The sequence below is a fragment of the Oryzias melastigma genome, linkage group LG22 (genome assembly GCF_002922805.2).
Source record: "Oryzias melastigma strain HK-1 linkage group LG22, ASM292280v2, whole genome shotgun sequence".
NCBI lineage: Eukaryota > Metazoa > Chordata > Actinopteri > Beloniformes > Adrianichthyidae > Oryzias > Oryzias melastigma.
In genome coordinates, this window is record NC_050533.1 from 12943494 (window position 1) to 12963854 (window position 20361).

The 20361-nt window shown below is 38.5% G+C and overlaps 2 protein-coding genes across 3 annotated transcripts; one reads left to right on the top strand and one right to left on the bottom strand.

Moving 5' to 3' along the window:
- Positions 1 to 247: 247 nt before the first annotated feature.
- LOC112157885 (serine protease HTRA2, mitochondrial) lies at positions 248 to 4788 on the top strand. 2 transcript variants are annotated; one of them, XM_024291084.2, is made up of 9 exons: positions 248 to 400; positions 490 to 975; positions 2300 to 2504; positions 2832 to 3026; positions 3145 to 3177; positions 3516 to 3624; positions 3703 to 3772; positions 3840 to 3935; positions 4426 to 4788. In XM_024291084.2, exons 2-9 carry the CDS (start codon positions 542 to 544, stop codon positions 4589 to 4591), a joined length of 1308 nt encoding a protein of 435 aa, XP_024146852.1. In that variant the 5' UTR covers positions 248 to 400; positions 490 to 541; the 3' UTR covers positions 4592 to 4788. The 2 variants fall into 2 exon arrangements, with proteins under 2 accessions (XP_024146852.1, XP_024146778.1); XM_024291010.2 differs by having other exon boundaries at positions 297 to 975.
- On the bottom strand, positions 4789 to 19539 carry hif1aa (hypoxia inducible factor 1 subunit alpha a). Its single transcript, XM_024290772.2, has 15 exons — positions 19193 to 19539; positions 11092 to 11282; positions 10673 to 10824; positions 10447 to 10531; positions 8880 to 8989; positions 8273 to 8475; positions 8049 to 8155; positions 7794 to 7941; positions 7426 to 7715; positions 7131 to 7336; positions 6915 to 7037; positions 6556 to 6803; positions 6382 to 6481; positions 6005 to 6092; positions 4789 to 5920 (listed from the first exon to the last, which is right to left on the bottom strand). The coding sequence occupies exons 1-15, from the start codon at positions 19222 to 19224 to the stop codon at positions 5757 to 5759; spliced, it is 2247 nt and encodes a 748-aa protein (XP_024146540.1). The 5' UTR covers positions 19225 to 19539; the 3' UTR covers positions 4789 to 5756.
- Positions 19540 to 20361: the final 822 nt, after the last annotated feature.

A 20361-nucleotide genomic window follows, 5' to 3' on the forward strand; every position in this document is an offset into this window, starting at 1 on the left:
CGAGGGGGGGCATAAATGGTTTCGGAAAGGAGAGCTGTCAGCATGATTTTTAAAAAAGCATTTGAAGCCACAGGACACGTGACCACGCATCCTAGATCTTTCGTGTGCAACGATTGAGCTCCTCCAAAAAAGTAAACGAAGGTTTTAAGTTACACCAAATGCATTACATACTAATATATATATTTTAAATCCACATAAGTCTATTTTTAATCCGTTCGTTTTAAGGGCGGAGGTGTAGTATTCGATGGGAGCCAGTAGTTCGCCCCTTTCTCCTTGAGGGGGCAGTAGTGAGTAAACGTGCGTGTAACCGAGCAAAGTTGTGTCGTAGACGAAGACAGGGTCCCTGGGAAGCTGTCACCCAAACCCACGGAAAGAATCGGGAAGTCCAACTTTTAAGGAAGTAACTTCAATATATTGCCTTTATCCTTGACATATGCTGTCAGTATTCCTATTTTAAAGAACTAGTGTTTTCTCATTTGGTACTTCTAGGGATTTAAAGTCGGGTTTGCTGTCAACAAAGTGGAGAGGAGAGTGATGCAACATGGCATCAAGCGCTGTCCGTAAGTGTTTTGTGTCCGCTTTGGCGACACACGCCCGCCGCCAGAGACTCAACGCCCTGCCCAAGAACACGTTTTCTCGGACGTCCTCTGCGGTGACATGCGGCCACGGAGAACCCACGGGGAGGAAGAGTCTGTACGACAGAGCCCAGGCCGAAGGAGACAGCGGGCAGAGCGGTAGCTCGGTCCTGTGGACGTCGCTGGCTTTGGGGCTCTGCGGGGCGGCTCTGCTGGACAGCCAAAAGGACAAAGGGGTCAGAGGAGACTCCATGTCCAGGGGGGTTCTAGAGCTCCTTTTACCCTCTGCTCACTGTGCCTCCCCATATAAACCAGACAGCCCCCGATATAGATACAACTTCATTGCAGATGTGGTGGAGAAGTCCACTCCAGCTGTTGTGTACATTGAGATCCTAGGCAGGTGAGTCAGGGAAAAAATAGTCCCCTATTACTTTTTAAAGGCAAACGGGAAAGTTTCTGTTGTAAATGAACGAGAAAAAAAGATATGATCTGTGAGTTGATTTAATCAAAACCCTCACAGAGAAAAGAAGACAAACATCAGCTTATCCTGACATCTACTTTTTGCAGGTTCACTGAGTCCCTGTGCAGCTCTGTTGTTTTTCTGCGGGTTATTTCTTTGTTAAAGTTGGTTTGGCAACATTGCAATGGCTGGTGGTGATGCTCATCAGTGTACATGTACAGAGGTGCAGAAGATTAAATAGTATTTATTGTCATTGCAACAGTACAAATACAAGAACAAACAAAACAAATAATAAAAAAATCCCCTCTATTATAATTTTATTTATATGTACGCAATTAATAGATTTGATGCAAACAAACTTGCAGTAATCTAAAAATATAGTTATAATCCAGACCTCTTTGCGGTTAAATTTTTGAATTGACATAATATTTATCTTTGACAAGATTGTCCAGGTAAAGCTGGGTTTAAAAGCAGATTTTTTAAATTAGAAAATGCTATCAGTTCACAAAATCTATGGATTAACCTTTCTGTAAATAATAACCTTTCTGTAAAGTAATTTCTTGTGTTAGTTTTGGGCAAAAACTGCTTTTCTGTCACAGTTTAATGCAAAAATTCATAGTATTTCAAAATAAAAGTCAATTTTTGTCCTGTTTATATCACTTACAAAACAACGTTTAAAGAATAAACAAACAAAACTAGATTTGGAATAAGAATTTTTAAAAGCATCTTTTATTGATTAAATGGTGACGGATCAAATAGTGAATGTGGGAAATAAAATTATTCATTCAGTGCTGCCAAACAGTTAATCTAATGGATGCAATTTTGACTTTTTTTTTTACTAATAAAAAGTCAGATTAAAACTAATATTTGACTGAAAAAAAATGTCTGAGACTCTTTATATGTTGATTTTTGTGTTTGAGCCAGACTTCTTTGATGTTGGATGTCTTTGTGTGTTTGTGTCTGTGTGTATTTGTGTATATGGTACTATGTACTCATTAGAGAGGATACAGGGCTACAATAGATAGTGGGTGCACTGGTTGTGGTAACACATTTGGTAAAGGATATTTATAAGGTTTTTATGTCTTTTCACTCTCTCGAATATTTATTTATCTTTTCCTATTTTCCTATTAAATATAAAAATAAATATCATCTCACGATGCATGGAAGTTGGAAAACAAGCTGCATTAGAACTTCTTAATTTGGACATAAAAAAAACATTTCTGTCTAGTTTTTGTTTTCCATCAACTGCTCTGTTCTTTTGCAGACATCCTTTCTCAGGAAGGGAAGTCCCGGTGTCGAATGGCTCTGGTTTTGTCATCAGCAGTGACGGTCTCATCGTCACCAATGCACACGTTGTGGCCAACAAGAGGGGCGTTTGCGTGAAGCTCACCAATGGGGACATGTACCACGCCAGCGTGCAGGACGTGGATCCTGTGGCTGACATTGCAACCATCAAAATCAGTCCAAAGGTGAGCAGCCAAAGATCATTTCTGCTTAAACAAAACATACTTTATTTTTTTTTTTCTTGTTGGAGTTCATATTTGTTGACAGTGTGACTAGAGACAGAAATCTCGAGAGGTTAGTGAGTCAAAAGTGTTGGCTTTGAGTCATCAGTTGTTTCCTTGTTCAGGAAAGATTGTAATTTCCAGGTTTTCTAAATAAAAAAAAAACAGTTGTGATTCATATATTCAACTCTAAAAAAACAGGATCTTCAATGTAACACAAAAGGAATAAAAAGAAACATTTTTTAGTACTGAAATAACCTTTTCTCATTACTTCAACTCATCGCCGTGCAGAAGCCCCTCCCCACCCTGAAACTCGGTCAGTCGTCGGACGTTCGACAAGGGGAGTTTGTGGTCGCCATGGGAAGTCCGTTTGCTCTCAGGAACACCATCACATCCGGGATCGTCAGCTCAGCACAGAGGGACAGCAAGGAGCTGGGCCTGTCCAACCCCAACATGGAGTACATACAGACGGACGCGACCATCGACGTGAGTGTTCAGTTGGGAACTCCCTGACTAACGACACTCCCATTTAAAGGGTGAATGGATTTGCTGTTACTCAGGTGTAATATTTCTTCTTGTCACCTGTGACTAATTTGTTTTTCAGTTTGGAAATTCTGGAGGTCCACTGATTAATCTGGTGAGTCACAGCTCTTAACTTTATAGTAGTTTAGTGGTACATTCAGAAGAAATGTTTTATTTTCCTCACAAATAGAATTTTATTCAATTTTCTGCTCAAATACAACAAAACAAAATGATGTTTTTGGAATCACTTGGAATATTTTTATCTCTGTTGTAAAGTTTTACATTAGAGTTAATGGGATTGACCTACTTTAGAAGCCATCTTTAGCTCTAAGCTCGCTTTAAACTTCTGTCCTCATGGTCTTACCACTAAATTAATGGGTTCAGTGTTAATTCAGACAAATCAAATGCAGCCCAGTGATTGTATATTTTAACTGTCATCTCACTCATTCTTAGGATGGGGAGGTCATTGGTATCAATACAATGAAGGTCACTGCTGGGATTTCATTTGCTATTCCATCTGATCGGGTGAAAATCTTCCTTGATCAAGCGGCAAAGAAAAACAGTAAGGAGAAAAGAATCCTCCTTTCTGTACTAAATACACCTGCTCCTATAAGATTATATCTTGTTTTTTTCTTCTTAGAGCCTTGGTTTGGCGAGTCAGGAACTAAGGCGCGATACATAGGAGTTATGATGCTGACGCTGACTCCAAGGTAACCACTGCAACTTGGGAATATTGAAAGCACCAGAGCATCTAAATCCATATGAGTCTCTCTTTAGCATCATCGCTGAGCTGCAGCTGAGAGACTCCATGTTCCCCAACGTGACGCATGGCATCCTGATCCACAGAGTCATCACGGGCTCGCCTGCCAGCAGGTGAAGAGGTGGAAGGGGAGCAGAGTGTATGATCGCTCTGCAAATGTTCTTGTTTTAAAGTCCCACTCCGATTTGATTGTGCCCAGTGGTCTTTAAACTATGATTTTGGCTAAAATCAATACACCTGTGTCGTTTTCTAGGACATAGTTGGTGCAGAGTGGTAGTTATCAAATAGAAATCCAACTCAGAGTTGTGGGCGGGACTTTTTGTTTGCCCTCCTTTCATCGTGACACATGCACTAGGAAAATAAAGCACCATCATCAGTTACGTTGTTGTGCTGTCATTTAACTTCAATAGAACCATGTTTGAATTTGCGTTAATCGTTGCGATCGCAACATCGCAAAATCATGGAGGGACTGATATGTCCTCCACCATGAGAAAAATAGCACAAGAACATATTAAAAAACACAATTTTTAATCAGAGTGGGACTTTAAATCCTTTTTTGTGGAGGTGATGCACTCAAATGCAGCTCATTTCTGCTGGTTTCAGAGCCGGCATGCTCGCAGGAGACATCGTCGTGGAGATAAACGGGGTTAAAGTGAACACCTCTGAGGAGATCTACAAGGCGGTCCGCAGCAGCGACAGGATCACCTTGCTGGTGCAGAGAGGGAACAAGCTGCTTCAACTGCAAGTGACTCCTGAATTCATCGAGTAACAAGCTGCAGATCGACAGGCGTCATGCCCGCCTTCCAAGCTGTAACATGAAGAAAATGTGAACACAGGCTCTTTTCTTTTTTTGACTAACTCTAAGGGCTGTACGATCACGTGATAACACTAATTTTAATAACTACAAGAAACGAAAACGTCTACTTTGAAATGCACTGTTTGTTAAATAAAAAGTTCAACAGCAAATTTTCTTATTTTTCTTTTAAAGCCATTTATTGTTAAACAGCAAAAGTAGCATTAGAGACTCAACACTACGGCGAGAAGAAACGGTATTAAATGGACTACCATTGAAGTGAGAAAGCCTGACAAGTCACAAATGTTAGGATGAGCAAAATATGATTAGAACTGACCGCTTTGAGAATGTCACACATGATTAACATCATGAATCTAATTCATGTTTTTAAAAAAAATATAAGTCAATCCTGCATGAGATAAGAACTTCAAACTGTGAAGTCACACGGAACAAATTTCCCTGGTATATGTACAGTAACACACAGTAAAATAATAAAGTGACTTGTACTAGATTGCTACACAGTTGTGTTTAGATCAAAGACAGCCATTAAATGGAAACATTCAACCCACTTTAGGTTTAAGCCGCATCGTTCTGGACTAAAGACATCCGTTAGGTACGAGTACTACAACATACAAGTATGGGAAGAAAAAATAAAACTGTTTATATCCCATTAAAACTACGTTAAAAAGGCTTAATATATATTGCTGGTAGTATTTTTTTTTCTTTAAGAAAATAGAAATTGTGCGACTGAAGCTTACAATACACTGCTGGCAGTAGCGCCAGGTTCTATGGTGACCTGTTGCAGACGGGTCATCTGTCAAGGCGCTGTGTGCTGAGAGAACCCCCCCAGGAAGAGGGAGAAACAGAACGAACCAAGAACTACGACAGGGAATCCCATGATGCTCGAATCCCTCGCACCGAAACAAATTAAAAAAATAAGAACCCAAACTGCTGCCGTGGTGTTTTGTCTTGGTGGAATGCTGCAAATATCACACGATGTGCACAGACAGCAGCCAGACTACAGTCGAACTCGTACGGATACATAAATAAGGAAGTGTGGGATTGAGGGAAGGAAGAGGGCGGATGAAAATGTCAGGGACTAATTGTAGTGTCCAGTATAGTCCAGCAGTGAAACACTGACTCAGATGACATGGTCCAATGCCCGCAGTAGCTCCTCCCCCTGCAGGAGGTACTGGCGACCTTGTAAAGGGGCGTTTACCTCGCAGTCGTAGCGAGTGAGCTGCGGCAGAGTGAAGGGAGAACTGGAGCTCTCTGAAGTGGTGCCAAGAAGTCGACTCGCCAAATCTAAGTCAGAGAGACATCACCTTAAATTGACATTTAAACCAACACGGTCGTGTTTTTTTATTTTTTTTTTTACTTTGCATTTACCTGAAGGTACCAAAAGGACAGTCCTAGTTGTTCCCAGCTCCGATGGTTTTAGTTTTTTGCCCTTCTCCAACTCCTTGGGCAAAGGTCCCTGAGAGAAACATCAAAGAATGTTTCACCTTAAATATGTTAAATTCCAACTCCAAATATATTTTTTCCAATTTTAAAATCATTCCCAGTAATCTTTTAATTACAATTTTGCAGATTTTAGCCTAAATGAAAATGTTGATTACTTAGACATATTTTATGCTCAGCAGCAGTGGCTCATAAGAAATATAACTCTGAGTTGTGGGCGGGACTGTTGACACAGAATAACCTGCCAAAAATGCTGCAAGGACATGTTAAAAACACAAAAAAGATGATTCTTAAGGTGGACTAACCTGTTCAATGATCTCCATTAGATCACTCAGTTTTCTTTTACGCTGCGTGTTTGGAGCAGCAGGACTGCAGGGGTGGACATCTTTCTCCAGGTTTCCAGCTCTGCAGCATGAAGACATTCGTTAAACCAGCTGTTCTAAAGTGCGACTGAAGTTGTTGACGTTTGGAGACGTCACCTCTTCGGTGTCTCGGCGGGCAGAGACGGGGTGCCGGCAGTGTCAGGCGGTCCTGGAGAGGCCGTGCAACCGCTGAGCGGGTTTAGCTGGGGGGTGGGATAGCTGAGGGCGTCTTTTGTAACACAAACCGGGGAGGGTTTCAGGAGTTTGACTGGTCCAGAGGGCTGTGGCTCCTCTACGGTGACACAAGGCAGCTGGAAATCATCGTCCATGGAGATGTAGGGAGCCAACATCTCCAGATCCAAGTCCTGCATCAACATTAGGGAGCAAAGCAGTTCAATTAATGGGAGTTTTCAGCAGCATTGGTTTGATAATTTCTAAATAAAGATGCCACAAATACAGTCAAAGCTGATGACTACCTGTGTGTTGAAGGGGGTTTTGGATTCGGTGTCGATGGCAAACATCTTCTCCACCAGGTCCAGTTTGAATTCAGAGTTCTCTTCTGAATCCATGGGGAAGCAAAAGTCTATCGAACTGTCGGTCTGCAGAAAACAAAACTCTTTTATTCTCCCTTCTTCAGTACAAATTAATGACAGTCAATAAGTTTCCTAAATGTTCATGTAAGTTGACTTTACCTGCGGCGGACTGTCAGGGATCAGCGTGCTGGGAGGGGCTGCGGTGGGACTCTCAGGTTTAACCTCCTCAGGTGTGTTGGACAGACTGAGAGCCTCGCTGGGCGGCAGAGGGGACAGAGGCAGAGCCAGCTTGTCACTTGTGGAAAGCAGCATTACATCATTGTAGAGAGGAGCGTCCTTCAGCAAGTGGATCTCTGGTTCTGGTTCTGCACCAGAAAAAAGGAGACGGTGAGAATGGTTTCACGGATCAGAATATAAAGCAGATGAATGCTGACGAACGTTTTTGAGTACGCACCAGGCTGGCTAAAATCCAGAGAGATGATTGTGTCTCCAGCTGCTGGAGCGAGCAGGGTGAGGGCCTCGGGCTCCTCCTTCAGCTGGTCATACAGTGTGTCAAACGGTTCTGACTGCGCCATCTTTTTAAAGTGCTTTATCAGTTCTTGCTCTGGTCCGTTTTCTGGCTTTGGTGAGGCCGTCTCATCGCTCTCAGCTGCAGCTTCGTCTGCCTCCTGCGGCTCCTCTTTCACCGATTTCACATCCTCAATCTGATCCAGAGACATAATCAGCTTCTCTTCCTGGATTCCACTGTTCAAAAACAGGACAGAAAAGTTAGATCTGCAGCAACAAAAAGGCTTCTGGAAATGCTTCGAGAGTTCACTGTACCTGAGCACAAAGTTGACACAAACAACACACTGCGGCTGAGAGTTCTTGTTGTTGTAGATAACTGTGGCTTGTGTTTCGACCCACACAAAGCCTCCGCTCTTCGCCAACATCCGGTATCTACCCGTGCAGACCTGGCCTTTAGCAAACACTACAAGCATCAAAAAGGGAAAAAACAGTGATTAAAGAATATCTATATTTCAAACCAGAAGCTAAAGTTTCAGTTTTAATGCGTTTAAAAAAAGCTGTTTTACTTACAGTTGTGGTGAGTTTTAGTGAGATGGTCCGAGTCCAGAGCGTGGTAGTACTCATAAATAGAACGATTTAGCAGGTCTTCTGGGTCATAACCCATGAGCTCAGTGATCCTGGATTGAACACAAAGTTTTTCTTCAGGTCTAGATTTTAGTACCGGCACTGAACAGTAGGGGGCTCTGTGTGGCTTCAAATGCTTCTGATGCTCTTACTGTTAACTCTGAACCCACCTCTCATCACAGTATGTGAACTTCATGTCCATGGTGTGGCGGCTGAGGAAGGTCTTGGTGTCCAGAGGGACTTCGATGTTGGAGGGGTGGGGGATTGGATCACAGATCAGAACCAGGTACGGCACAGGAGGCTCCTTTTGTCCGTTACTGTTCTGCTCAGCTTGGACGCCGTTAACGTGCACGTGACCCGAGCAGTGAAGCACCTGGAGACGCACAACGGTAAAAACACAGTTATTCTAGGACAACAAAATAGTTTCTCTTTTTGTTTGGATACATATTAAAAAAAAATCCACTCCTACAAAAAATAAAATATATAGATTCTGAAAGTGTCACTAGTTTATCTGCTTTGACATCCAGCCAACTGAAGTGTGTACAAAAGGCGATGGAGGCAATGTCATTATCATTATTGTGCAACTTGATTATTGTCTCCATTGAGAAAGAACAGGCCTCACATTAACACATTAACCAGTCATGCAGGTTCAAGATGGTTAAACTAAGACTTAATGAAAACCACACTTGTAGAAACCTGATTAACTTGACAAAATATCTGACACTGACATGAATGGTCTGGCCTAAAATATAAGTTATAAACTGAAATGATGCCAACCTTCCATGTAGCTGACTTGACGTTGACGGTGCGGCCTCTGCTAGTGAGCGTGCACTTCATTCGGAGGAAGAAGCTGCGCTCTGAATTTGGTTCTTTTGCTTTCTTGGAGCCTAAAGTCACAAGAAAAAGGTTGAGCTTCAGTTGACAAAGAGGAGGCGCTGAGCTGTACACATAGTTTCATTGTGGGGAAGAAAGTTTAAAAAAGAGGAAGTAGAGACAGCAAATATACTCCCAAAAAGCACATTTTAGAAAAAACTATTTTCTTCTAATAATCTAAAGCTGCATTCACATCAGGGGCATCTGGTTTCAATGTTAAGTTAATGTAAAGAAACGATCAGAGGTCCTGTGGAGCGTTCTGAGCATCGGCTGCAGCCAAAGTTCAAATATCTGAACAAATAATTTTTGTCGTGTCAACCAATCAGGGACTCGGCTTTGGTCCATGACATGACCCTGGACTTCATATTTTCTTATTTGTATTGAAAAAATAATAAAAAGCTAATCTCATTTTATTCTTATTTTTTCCTTCTTCTGACTAATTTGGGAAAGCAAATAGACAAACTGGGTCACAGAGAGATGGAAGTACCGCTGAAAGCAGCCGTCATTCAGACGCAGCTCCTGCAGGAAATGGTGATCCTCACCGTACTGGGAAAATCTCTGAATGATCTCATGAACCTAGACCATGAGCCATGAGCTTACTGACATATTTGTAGAGCTTTTCAAAATAAATAAACTGGATCTTTCAACATCTTCTGTGTCTTTTGTGCATTAAAACAAGGTATATAGTCCTTCAATGTAGAGGTGAGGCTAAAACTTAGGACAGTAGCTCATCCCACATACAACCCGAGTCAGGTTTAGGGATGTAGGGAAAAATCGATTTGCCGATATATTGTGATCTTTCATTTGGCAATGCTTGCATCGATTTAAAATGTTGACAAGACGATATTTAATTAAATATTTATAAGCAAACGTAGTTCCGCGTCTGACTTTTGTTTTTACACCTAAACCCTTGTTGGCAGCACAGATATTTACCAAAAGAAAAATTCCATGAATTTGTGGGTAAAATGAACTTGTATGAGATGCAGTTGCTGGGCTTATTATTAAATTATCGTTAAATAAAATAAATGTTACCATTTTATGAACACGAAACGCATATTACAGCTCAGAGTTTTTTCCTAAGTCATACTCTTTAAAAAAAAATTGTTCTGATACAGTCTCAGGATATATCGCAATATATATCGTATCGTGAGACACATCATGATACACATTACATCACCAGACTATTGCCAATACACACTCCTAGTCAGGTTTATAAACACATTTTTTGGACAAATGTCCAGCAGTAAATTGCCATCAAAGCAGCAGAAATTGGCATAAAAAAAAAGAGGTGGCGGATGCACATTGTGTTCGATGTGAATGCAGCTTCATAAGACAACATGAACACCCAGCAGCAAATCAAATGTTAAAGGAGTTAGGGAGCCACAGGCTATCATTGCTCGTCACTACATGGGAAAGTTCCGTTGACACCAACTTCACATATAGGATGTCTTTTGATTGTGCTGCAGCTCACCTGTTCTGTACACCAACATTTCCCTCAGCTCCTCCTGGTCACAGGGATGTGTGTAGTCAAACACATTTTGCCCGGTCAGATCAAACTGCAGAAGATAGAAGGAGCAAAAATCAGTCATGAACGACTGTGGAGCATCTCCATGTTTTCTCAGATAACATTTTTAATCTCACTTCCAAACTTTCTGTTAGCTGTGTTTCTGAAACCCGCCAGATGTTATGGGACTAACCTGCGCCAGTCCAAGGCACTTGTTGACATTCTCTGAGAGATAGATTATATCTCCGTCTTCAGACAGCACCATGAGAAAACCGTCCAGAGCCTTAAGGTAGGAACTGTTGAACTTCATATCCAGCTCGGTTTCCTCTTCTTGTTTAGGCTCATCTGGTAAAATAACAGGAAGTTGGGAAGGAGGAAAGAGATTAAAGTGAGTGTTAATAAACAGGAAGAAATGTCCATTTTTCTGCGACACTAAGCAAACAAAAACAGCCAATCTTGTATACTGAGGAGTCTGTAAGGTTGTGACTTGGTGAGTGTTTAGAGCAAACAACTGGTTTACCTCTCCCCCACTTTTTACACTCACTGACTACATTTCATTTTCATGCTTTTCTTTAATTCCCAAAACTTAGCTTTCCGTCAAAAGATACTAACCGGAGCCCAGTAGTTTTCTCATACGCAGGTAACTTATGGTGAGTCTCATGACTGAAGCTTTGTCCAGGCTGGAGCTGACGCTGTGAGGGAGCGGCAGCAGCGTGGCCAGCTCGTAAAACACCTCCGACTCCTTCCCACGCCGGCATCTCGCTGCATCCCTGGATTTCTCCTTCCTCCGCTCTGAACTCACTCTGCAGGGAAGAGGCGTCAATGAACAACAGCAATGCCAATCACAAGCTTTGATGAACTTAACACTAAGACAGACGGCTTTAATTCAGTCACCCAAACTTTAAATCTTCCAGAAAGTTGAAACAAAGACTTTTTGCTTCTGATATTTAATCAGTTTCAACAAATAATTTGTATTTTAAAGCTTGTGTTGGTGAATCTTCAGGCAGACCAAAAGAAAAACAGAACAAGTGAAATTTTCACATAAAAAATAGCCGATCATTCAGATTAACTTGTGCCAGCAGCGCTATTAGACTTATTGCTATTGATCTGAATGTGCTCTTGCAATGAAACAAATGTAGATTAATGAGCTGTCCACAGTGTACAAACAGAATCTCAAGATAACTGCATTAAATTTTATTCTCAAGGAACTTAAAGACAGCACTATTTAAACAATCAAACCAAACAGAACACTTCAAAATTAAAAGCTGTGGCTCTTTTGCTGTTGCTTAGCATATAAAGTACAAACCTTTATTTTGAAATTACAATAAATATTTAAGAATTGTCATTTATCTTGTAAAATGTTTACACTATTATTTTTCTTTGCAGGTTAGCAACAATTCTTCTTCAAGCCATTTGCGAAGGCCAGTTTAGAAATCATTGTTACTACAGTTGGCTTTAGGAGTGCAATCAATATCAAACAATTATTACACCCAGTTGGTCTTTGGTGAGGTATCTGTGTGCACTTTGGATTCTTTACATAACAGAAAATAAATAGGGCAGGATTGTTACAGTGGCTCTGATTAGAGAACACCTCCAGTCTGTGTGGATTGTTTGCAGAAGGAAGGTTAAATATTCCAGCAATCCTAGAAATCTCTGAGAAAGTGATAACCAATCTTGTTCAGTTCTATGTCAGCACAATGTAATATAAATGTAAGACATTTTTTTCATAAAGCTGTTTTTGATTGATATTGACTGATCAACTTTTTATAAATAAAGGTGAAAGGTCTATCCAAATTCTGAGAAAATTTGACTACATTTTAATTATATTTCATAAAAACACTGTTTAATGAAGTTTACCTTGATTTTAAAATTATTTTTTATGATGAAGGAGAATATTAAGAGACACAAATCTACTAGGAGGACCGGAAAAGTCCCTTTGCCCAGACCAAGTCCACTAAATTTGGTCTGGATCGGGTCCTGAACCTTGCATTGGTTTTTATTCTAACAAAATCCTGTAAACAAAACTACATGACTAAAGACCTCTTCAGTCATTGGCCAGGAATTACGAGGGTGAGGCAAAACAACGGGAGAAAGAATAATGGAAGTCCTACACTCTGCAATCCTTGTCGGGATAGTTTGCTTATTCAAACTTTATATTTCCCTGACCAATTTTAAACATCCGTATCAACGTCAGGTTCAACACTTTGGCACGGTAGAGATGCTACAAGCCGGCTGCTGAGGTGATGTCGTCTAAGAAGGCATGTGTTTATGACACATCGCGTTAAAAGTTGTTAGACGACCACATTTGAATGCAGTTGCATCATTGCTCCATTTTAGTCCACAGATCTCTGTTTACATCACATTAAGACCAGCTACGGTGGCCATTTTAGTCCAGTTGCTCCACCACGAGCACAGAGCCTATTCAGACTTAAACTCAGAGCAAACTGGAGAGATTAATCTAGACTACTTGAGCGGTTCCTGGTCCTGGACCAGGGTCCGCTTGGTTGCATTCAGACTGAAAATTTGTTCCGGATTATAAAAGGGAAACGAACTCTGGTTCACTTTAAGTGAGCCAAATGTGTCCAATCTGAATGCAACCCCATATTTAAATGATAAACTCTGAATCCATTACACCATTCTTCTCATAAACTTTACCTCATTACCCAAAATGCATTATGAGGCCACAGGAGCTGCACCACAACCAGTCAACATCTTAAAAGCAGCTAGCTATGAAATGCTCACCAAATTACAATTGATCTGACACGCACTTGCACTACAGATAAGACCAGCTCTGTTATTTGAGGCACCCTCACCTGAAACTGGATCAGTTAACTTAAATGATACTGTGGCTAATCCAATCGACTGTCAGGACAGAATGACGTGTTTTTCTCTCTATGTTTTGCACTTAAACTTTCCCCGTAGAATGTGTGATGTGCAAATTGAATATCCAAACCTAATTAGTTCTCTGGGGTAAAAAAGGTTTGCAAGTCTAAACCAGACCATTAACTCTATAGAAGGTACAACCTTCCTGCTGAAGTATTGAAACAAACAACGCTGGGATTCAGCTGGCAATAATCCACTGTAATTCCCCAGGATACAACAGCACACTGTTTAACAAGCTCTACCTTTAACACATCAGCACAAAGACTACGATTTGAAAAGAGCAAATATCAAAGTACTACGCAAAGACAAAATGTAAACAAAAACATTTTGGTCCTTTAAAGAAAAACATAAAAAAAATGTAAGACAGAAGAGACAAACAAACTGATATATTTATCCTCTATTTCAGACATACTTCAAATAAATGAAGAAAAATGAACTTAACAGAGAAAATTATTTGATTAGTAAATACAAAATGTTAAATAATAATAATGACAAAAGACTTATTTACTCAGCAGCTGCTGGACTTTCATAGACTAAACTTCTGGGAAATTTAAAATCTTGAAATAAAAAAACCTAAACAAGGCAAAAGTTATTCACATGTGTGAAAGTTTGGCAGTGTGAAAACTTCAGATGTAGAACAAAATGAAGGGAGAAAAATAAAAGTATAGCCCCTCTTGAAAAACCACCTGAACTATTACAAGCAGTTGTTTGTGTATTTTGTCACCAGGCACTGACCTACTTTACAAGGGAAATGCTCTCTGTCTTTCAGTCCAGTTTAATAAATATGGTCCCATTATATAATCAACATAAAAGAAACAGAGTAACGGTCACAAACAGAGACGTAAAAATAAACTTCCTTTCAAGATAACTGAAGCGCTGCTGGAAGCAGAAAATATTTTTGTTGTTCTTAAAAAGACTTAACCACAAGGTTTGAAATATTCAATAAAACTGAGGTGCTGTGTTAAAGACTTTTGGATTTATTTTGGAGATCAATTAACAGACTTGTACTTAAAAAGTGGTAATTTTATCATTTTAACATATGTTTTATTATAAGTTTAAAATCAAATTAGCTAATTTAGCTTTCATACAAGCGTCTTTATTTTGGTATAAAATTGTGCTTCTGGCTATTTACTGGATGCTAAATGAAAACTCAAACTCAAAACTTATGGCAACCACATCTTTATTGGAGAATATTTCTATGATAAAACCCTTTTACAGCAAAAAGTATTTTTTTTATTCTGATCTGTTAGCTAAATGTTAGTTTTGATAGTAGTGCTGTGCAAAATCCACAAATTAATTCCAGAAATGAGAGCAACCACCCTGCCCTTGCAGCCAACACCAGGTAACTATAACTAGGTGGAGTAGAGATAACCAAACATTGAGCAATAATTTATTAGCGTGCCATCATGATAGCCAAATCTTAAAAACTAGAGATGTTAAAACATTTGCATAATTCACACATTTACATAATAAACACAATTAAATTCTTCAATCAGTCTTAAAAATCTTTGTGCTTTATACGACAAACCTAAATATTGGACTTTTAAATGCCATTTTTTTAGTCATAGCCAAAACTTTCCTTTTCTAATGAATGAACTTGTTAAAATTCTACCAACTCAACTCCTAAAATCTGCAACAAGAATATGATTCACATAAAACTGGAAAAATATTTAAATGAATCTTCATTAAAAACAAAAATCTATTGATCAAGTACAATTTCTTGCTCGACTGTCAGCCCTTCATGTAACCATTAGAGCGTTAAATAATGACATATTCAATCTTTTTAAATTTAAAATGATCTTTCATATTCAAGCAAAAATGTAATAATAATAATAATAATAATAATAATGCGAAAAATGCAGCTTTATAGAGAAGAACCGAGAAGAAAAAGGTGACAAACTTAATAATCTACTTTAGCCCCAAAACACAACAAACAGTTACTCTCAGTAAACATCATGACGTAACTTGCGTCCCTGACCTCCAAACCTGCACCTCATAGTGATGAAAAGCAAACATTACATAACATGTGGCAGTGATACACTAATCCCATTTTCAATGTTTGGGGGATGCCCTCTAATGCTCTTTAGATTTGTTTTACCCTGTTCACATTTGAGACATTTAAAAGGATCTATATCATTAAAAAAAAAAATCGACTTTTTTATTTTAACAGCTTTTAAGTGTTTTATAATGTTAATTCCTCATGAAAAAGAAAACCAAAACCATATTTTGCTCTGTTGAAGCATCTCTAAAGATTCCTTGCTCTCTGAGCCCCTCCCAATCCACAAATATGAGTGGGACCTCACATTGTGACATCACATAGTGAGGAACAGCCCCTTCCAGGCAAACACACACACTGGTGATCTGCAAAACACTTTCCATTTTAAATGCACAAAATGCCCATCCATCTCTGCAAAAGTTCGATTGTTGTTTGCTTTTTTTTGGGCGATACGCAGACACGCTGCAGAGGCAAGTTCAAGGATGACGTCATGAAATGGGCGGCACCCACAAGAAGCGAAAGGTGGTGCCTCAGAGATTGAGGCGTTTTACTTTCAGGTAGGATAATAAGCTCACAAAAATAACTCATTTCATAAAAAATCTGTTCTTTAGTGTGAGAAGGTAATATATGATCATATATATATATATATGTAGTTTACTCTGAAAGGCTTAGGAATAGCACAATATAGGTCCTTTAATCCTTTTTGATAAGTCTGACCTTTAATCTCAGAATTCAATACAACTTCTTCCTATTCGCTTATTAAAGCATGTTTTGTACTACTGTGGCCACTTACATGAGAAAGCAGGCAGTTGATTTTCAATAAATGTGCACCTTTCCATCTCAATAAATTCAATGTATGTTGACTTTTAATGGGACGTTGCAGCTCCGTTGCAAATGTTCTAATTTCCTCTCTTTCTCCATCCATCCATTGCAGAAGTGTAAATGCCAAACTTTTGCACAGTACATGAATTTACAACCACAAAGTCACTTTGTGGACTTAACACTGTCCCTTTGCACCCCTCTGATCCCAATCCTTGACTTATGTCTTCAAAATATTATACAAAGTTAATAAGTTTTGAACTCAGCAAACACTACCTTGCTCCTAAAATCTGTAATATGCACTGCCAAATAGTTAAAAACTTCCACTCAATCTTTGTGATAGCAGTTTTAGCCCTTATAGTTCAATGTTAGCATGCTGTCCAGGCTAAAAATACAATGATTTTCCCTTCTGCAGTAAGTATTCCTCAGAATTCTCAGTGCTTTTCTTCGGAAATCAGGTGCATCTCCCATAACTAATGAGAGACTCATTGTTCCAAAGGTAAATCACTGTGGAAAAAGCAGCTGTATTGTCCTTAAGTCTGTAAGTCTTCCAATGCTCAGATTTGCTTTCATCATCGTCAAATACAAGTCTCAGAACCTGCAGTATTCTTTTTAATTTGTGATGTTATCTAGACTTTACTCTTGCCATCCGCCAGATCTTTCTATTTGTAATAAAACCATCAACCTTCTGAGCTGAGCCCATGACCTGTTAATTTTTGCAGCATCAACTGCAAAAAAAAAGAGATATGCTTCTTTAACCTCTTGGCACATTTATGGGGTGGCAAAAAAAGTTAAGAGCCTCCTAACCAGCAGCTCACAACAACACAGAACAGTTACTCCCACTTAACATTACTGTGATGACATAATATACATCTTTGACCTAAGCCTTCACTTTCCAGTGGTTAAAAACCCCAACATAATCACAGTTGGTAATGATCCAAAGATCCTATTTTCAACTTGAGAGCATAAAATAAAATCTCAGCAATGAATTCAACCCAGGAAAAAACTATAGAGTTAGATTTTAGGCAAAAAAATAAACCCAAACATTTTCTTCTATACAAGCCAGGTAATCTCTGTTTCTAGTTCTAACTAGTCTGCTCCATGAATGTCTCACAGGAAGCACCAATAACCACCCAGTGAATTCCGACACTTTTAGCCACTCCCATTGACGTCAAGACCCTGTGATTAAGAGATGAGACAGAAATAATACCAAAACTTTTTACGGAGGCCAGCAGAAATTAAATCAGAATAAGCTACTTCAATAGCTAAGACTAAACATAGTTATTTAAAGTTTAATTCATGACCCCATTACCTAGATCTTAAAAATATAAAGCTATAAAACAAACATACATTGAGCGATTTAGGGAGGCAAAGGCAGTTGAAAATGTACTGTTTAGTTGTCTACTGTTTTTACTATTTGTGTTAGTTTTGGTGCAGGGCTACAGCTTAAAAAGTAACAATAAGGGTCTTTTTAATAACACATTTTAATACTATATATATATATATATATATATATATATATATATATATATATATATAAAAAACAAATATTTTGCACCACAGTCCCAAAGATGTTTTTTTTTCTTTTTTACCTGCATTTTAATTGTGAATTTCATCTCTTGGTGTATGTATGTATTTTTTAACAGCTACATCAGAGAATCAAAGATATGGAAGAAAATAAAACAAATATCTCTGTAAAGTCAATACTTAACATTTTTTTACAATATTTTGTTTCCTTGAAAACAGAGCAATTCAATTTTTGCTTCATGCAAAATGCTAAATACTACATGTTTGTAGATTTATGTTCGTTCGCTGATGCAATTTTCAAGCTTTCATCAGAAAATTTCTAGATTATTATGCAAAAGTAAAAAGTAAAATGCAATGCATCTTAATAAATGTCTCAAAATTTACTTGTTTAATCATTTAAAATGTTACTCTATAGTAAATAATCATGTTATTTTTTTAAAAAATGCCTTAATTTGTTAGATTAATAAAAACAGAAGTTCGAAAACAGGTGGCTGGTTACCCTTGCTTGCATCAGCTTTGATAAACTGATAGTTTACAAATGAGTTTCACCTTTTTCCTACATCATTTATCTTTATTTAATTCTAACCTTTACTACTATATCGTGATTATTACTTTTGTAGAACAAACTGTCACCTGTGCACTTGCAAATAATAAAAATGGCCATCTAACCTTAAAAATTAAAGAAATTTACTGAAGTGAAAAGTTCTCAGTTTTTACACTACAATGTTTCGTTCTTCCATAATCATCATCATCATTAATTATTATTATTATTATTATTATTATGTAGTGGGGTGCAACTGTTTAGATTAGGGAAAATAATAAAAACCTTTGTTTTGAATAATTAAGACTTGTGATGAACCAAAATGTATTTTAAAAAAGCAACTTCCAGCTAAACAGAGGGTTAAAAACTGATTCTTAAATCAATAAAAGAGTGAATCTTAAGCAGACAGGAACTTCACACCACAGGTCACATGTGAGCAGCAGGTTTTCATGATACTAATGAAAAAAAAGGAAAAAACAAAAACAAAAAACAACTTCACTGACCTACTTTTAATTTGATTTATGAAAACCCCAAATATAAAACAATATCTAAAGAATAATCGACATAGAGGATCTATGAAGTTTCAGAACAAAGCACATGTAAGGTAACAGTGAATATGTTTAACAAGAACAAAATTCTTCACCTACAGCTCATAAAGTTAAATTAATACAATCATTTAGTGTAAATATCGACAGGTTGACGCGGACCCTTCAATATCAACACAATTTCCGACAGCTAGCTAAGTTAGCATTTCTGGCTAACACTAGCAGCGATGACATTCGTATCAAGTCCAACAAACACACCAAACTGCCAGTTAACCTTGAAATTCCGGCCGCAGAGTAAACGTAAGTGAACATTTAAGTTCGAACAAAAGATAAAAAAATATTTGTAAATGTTTAAAATGAAAAGCAGAGGAGTAAAGCGGCGTTAGCAAACTGTGACGTTACCTTTTCTTTTCGGGTACGAATCCTGTGTCCATGTCAGGACGAAGGGACTTGAGTTTAGCCTCTCTATCGGTGTAAAGCTGTATCCGTTCGCAGTCAGGAAATGAACCACGATCCCTCAATGTTAATCCGTTCACTCTCAAGTGGGTTACATAAGAATTCTCGGTAAATATCCTTTGTTGGATAAATCAAACTCTCGATGGCTTGAATTGGGCTATTCGGTATACTTTCCGTGAGGGTTTAAAAAAAAATGTGCCACGCAGGAGACGCTCTTCTTGCTAAGACAATGTTGCCTCGCGGAGGATCGTTGACTCCTCCTCCTGCTCCCTCCCCGGGAGCGCGCAATCACGTGTCCATTTTTTCCACCGACGGGGACGCGCGCTAAAAGCTAAAACCTGCTGTTTCAGATTGCACACATTTTTACTGTAAACAAGACGCGTGACTTATTATTTTAAAAAATAATGGATTTTAACGAATTAATACATTAATTTTTAAATTAATATCCAACCATACAACATACTAGTTTTAGTAAAAATGTTACCTTATGAGGCATTTTAGTTTTTTTTATTTACCTAGTTTTCACCATTTATGTGCTTTAATTTTAATTTTGAGTTGGAAATATCTTATGTTTTGAGTATACACGATGCAAAGTTAATATTTACCTTTAAAAATAATTGGAAAATGACTATAAAGGCCAATGCATCCATCGCTTTCTATTTGTGTCGCAAACTTCTCTAAAAACTTGAGTAAAAATTAAAATAAAAGGTATCATTTGACAGGGAAAAAAAATTTCTGCTGCAGCAGAAACAGCAAGCTTGAGAGTGCAAAGCGAACAGCACTGTGGGCTGGAAATACATCAAGCTAAAGATTGCTAAAGGGAATTACTTGGAGGGTCTCTGCGGTGTGGAGTCTTTTTCATTATCTGCATCGCTTGAAGGGATTATCAGTCAAAGATGCCAGACAGCAGAGTGTGACCAGGTGCTCAATAAGGCTGTGTGTGTAATCAAAGATGAAACAAGACTCAGGTTTCATCCAGACATAACCCACAGACACCAAACTGGTTATACAGTGTGTGTATAGACAAGCAGTGGCTATGTTGCAGTTTATTATTTAAGAGTGAAATTACTTTTAAGGGGAATCTAGGAGGTTGTGTGGCTTTGATGTGAATATAA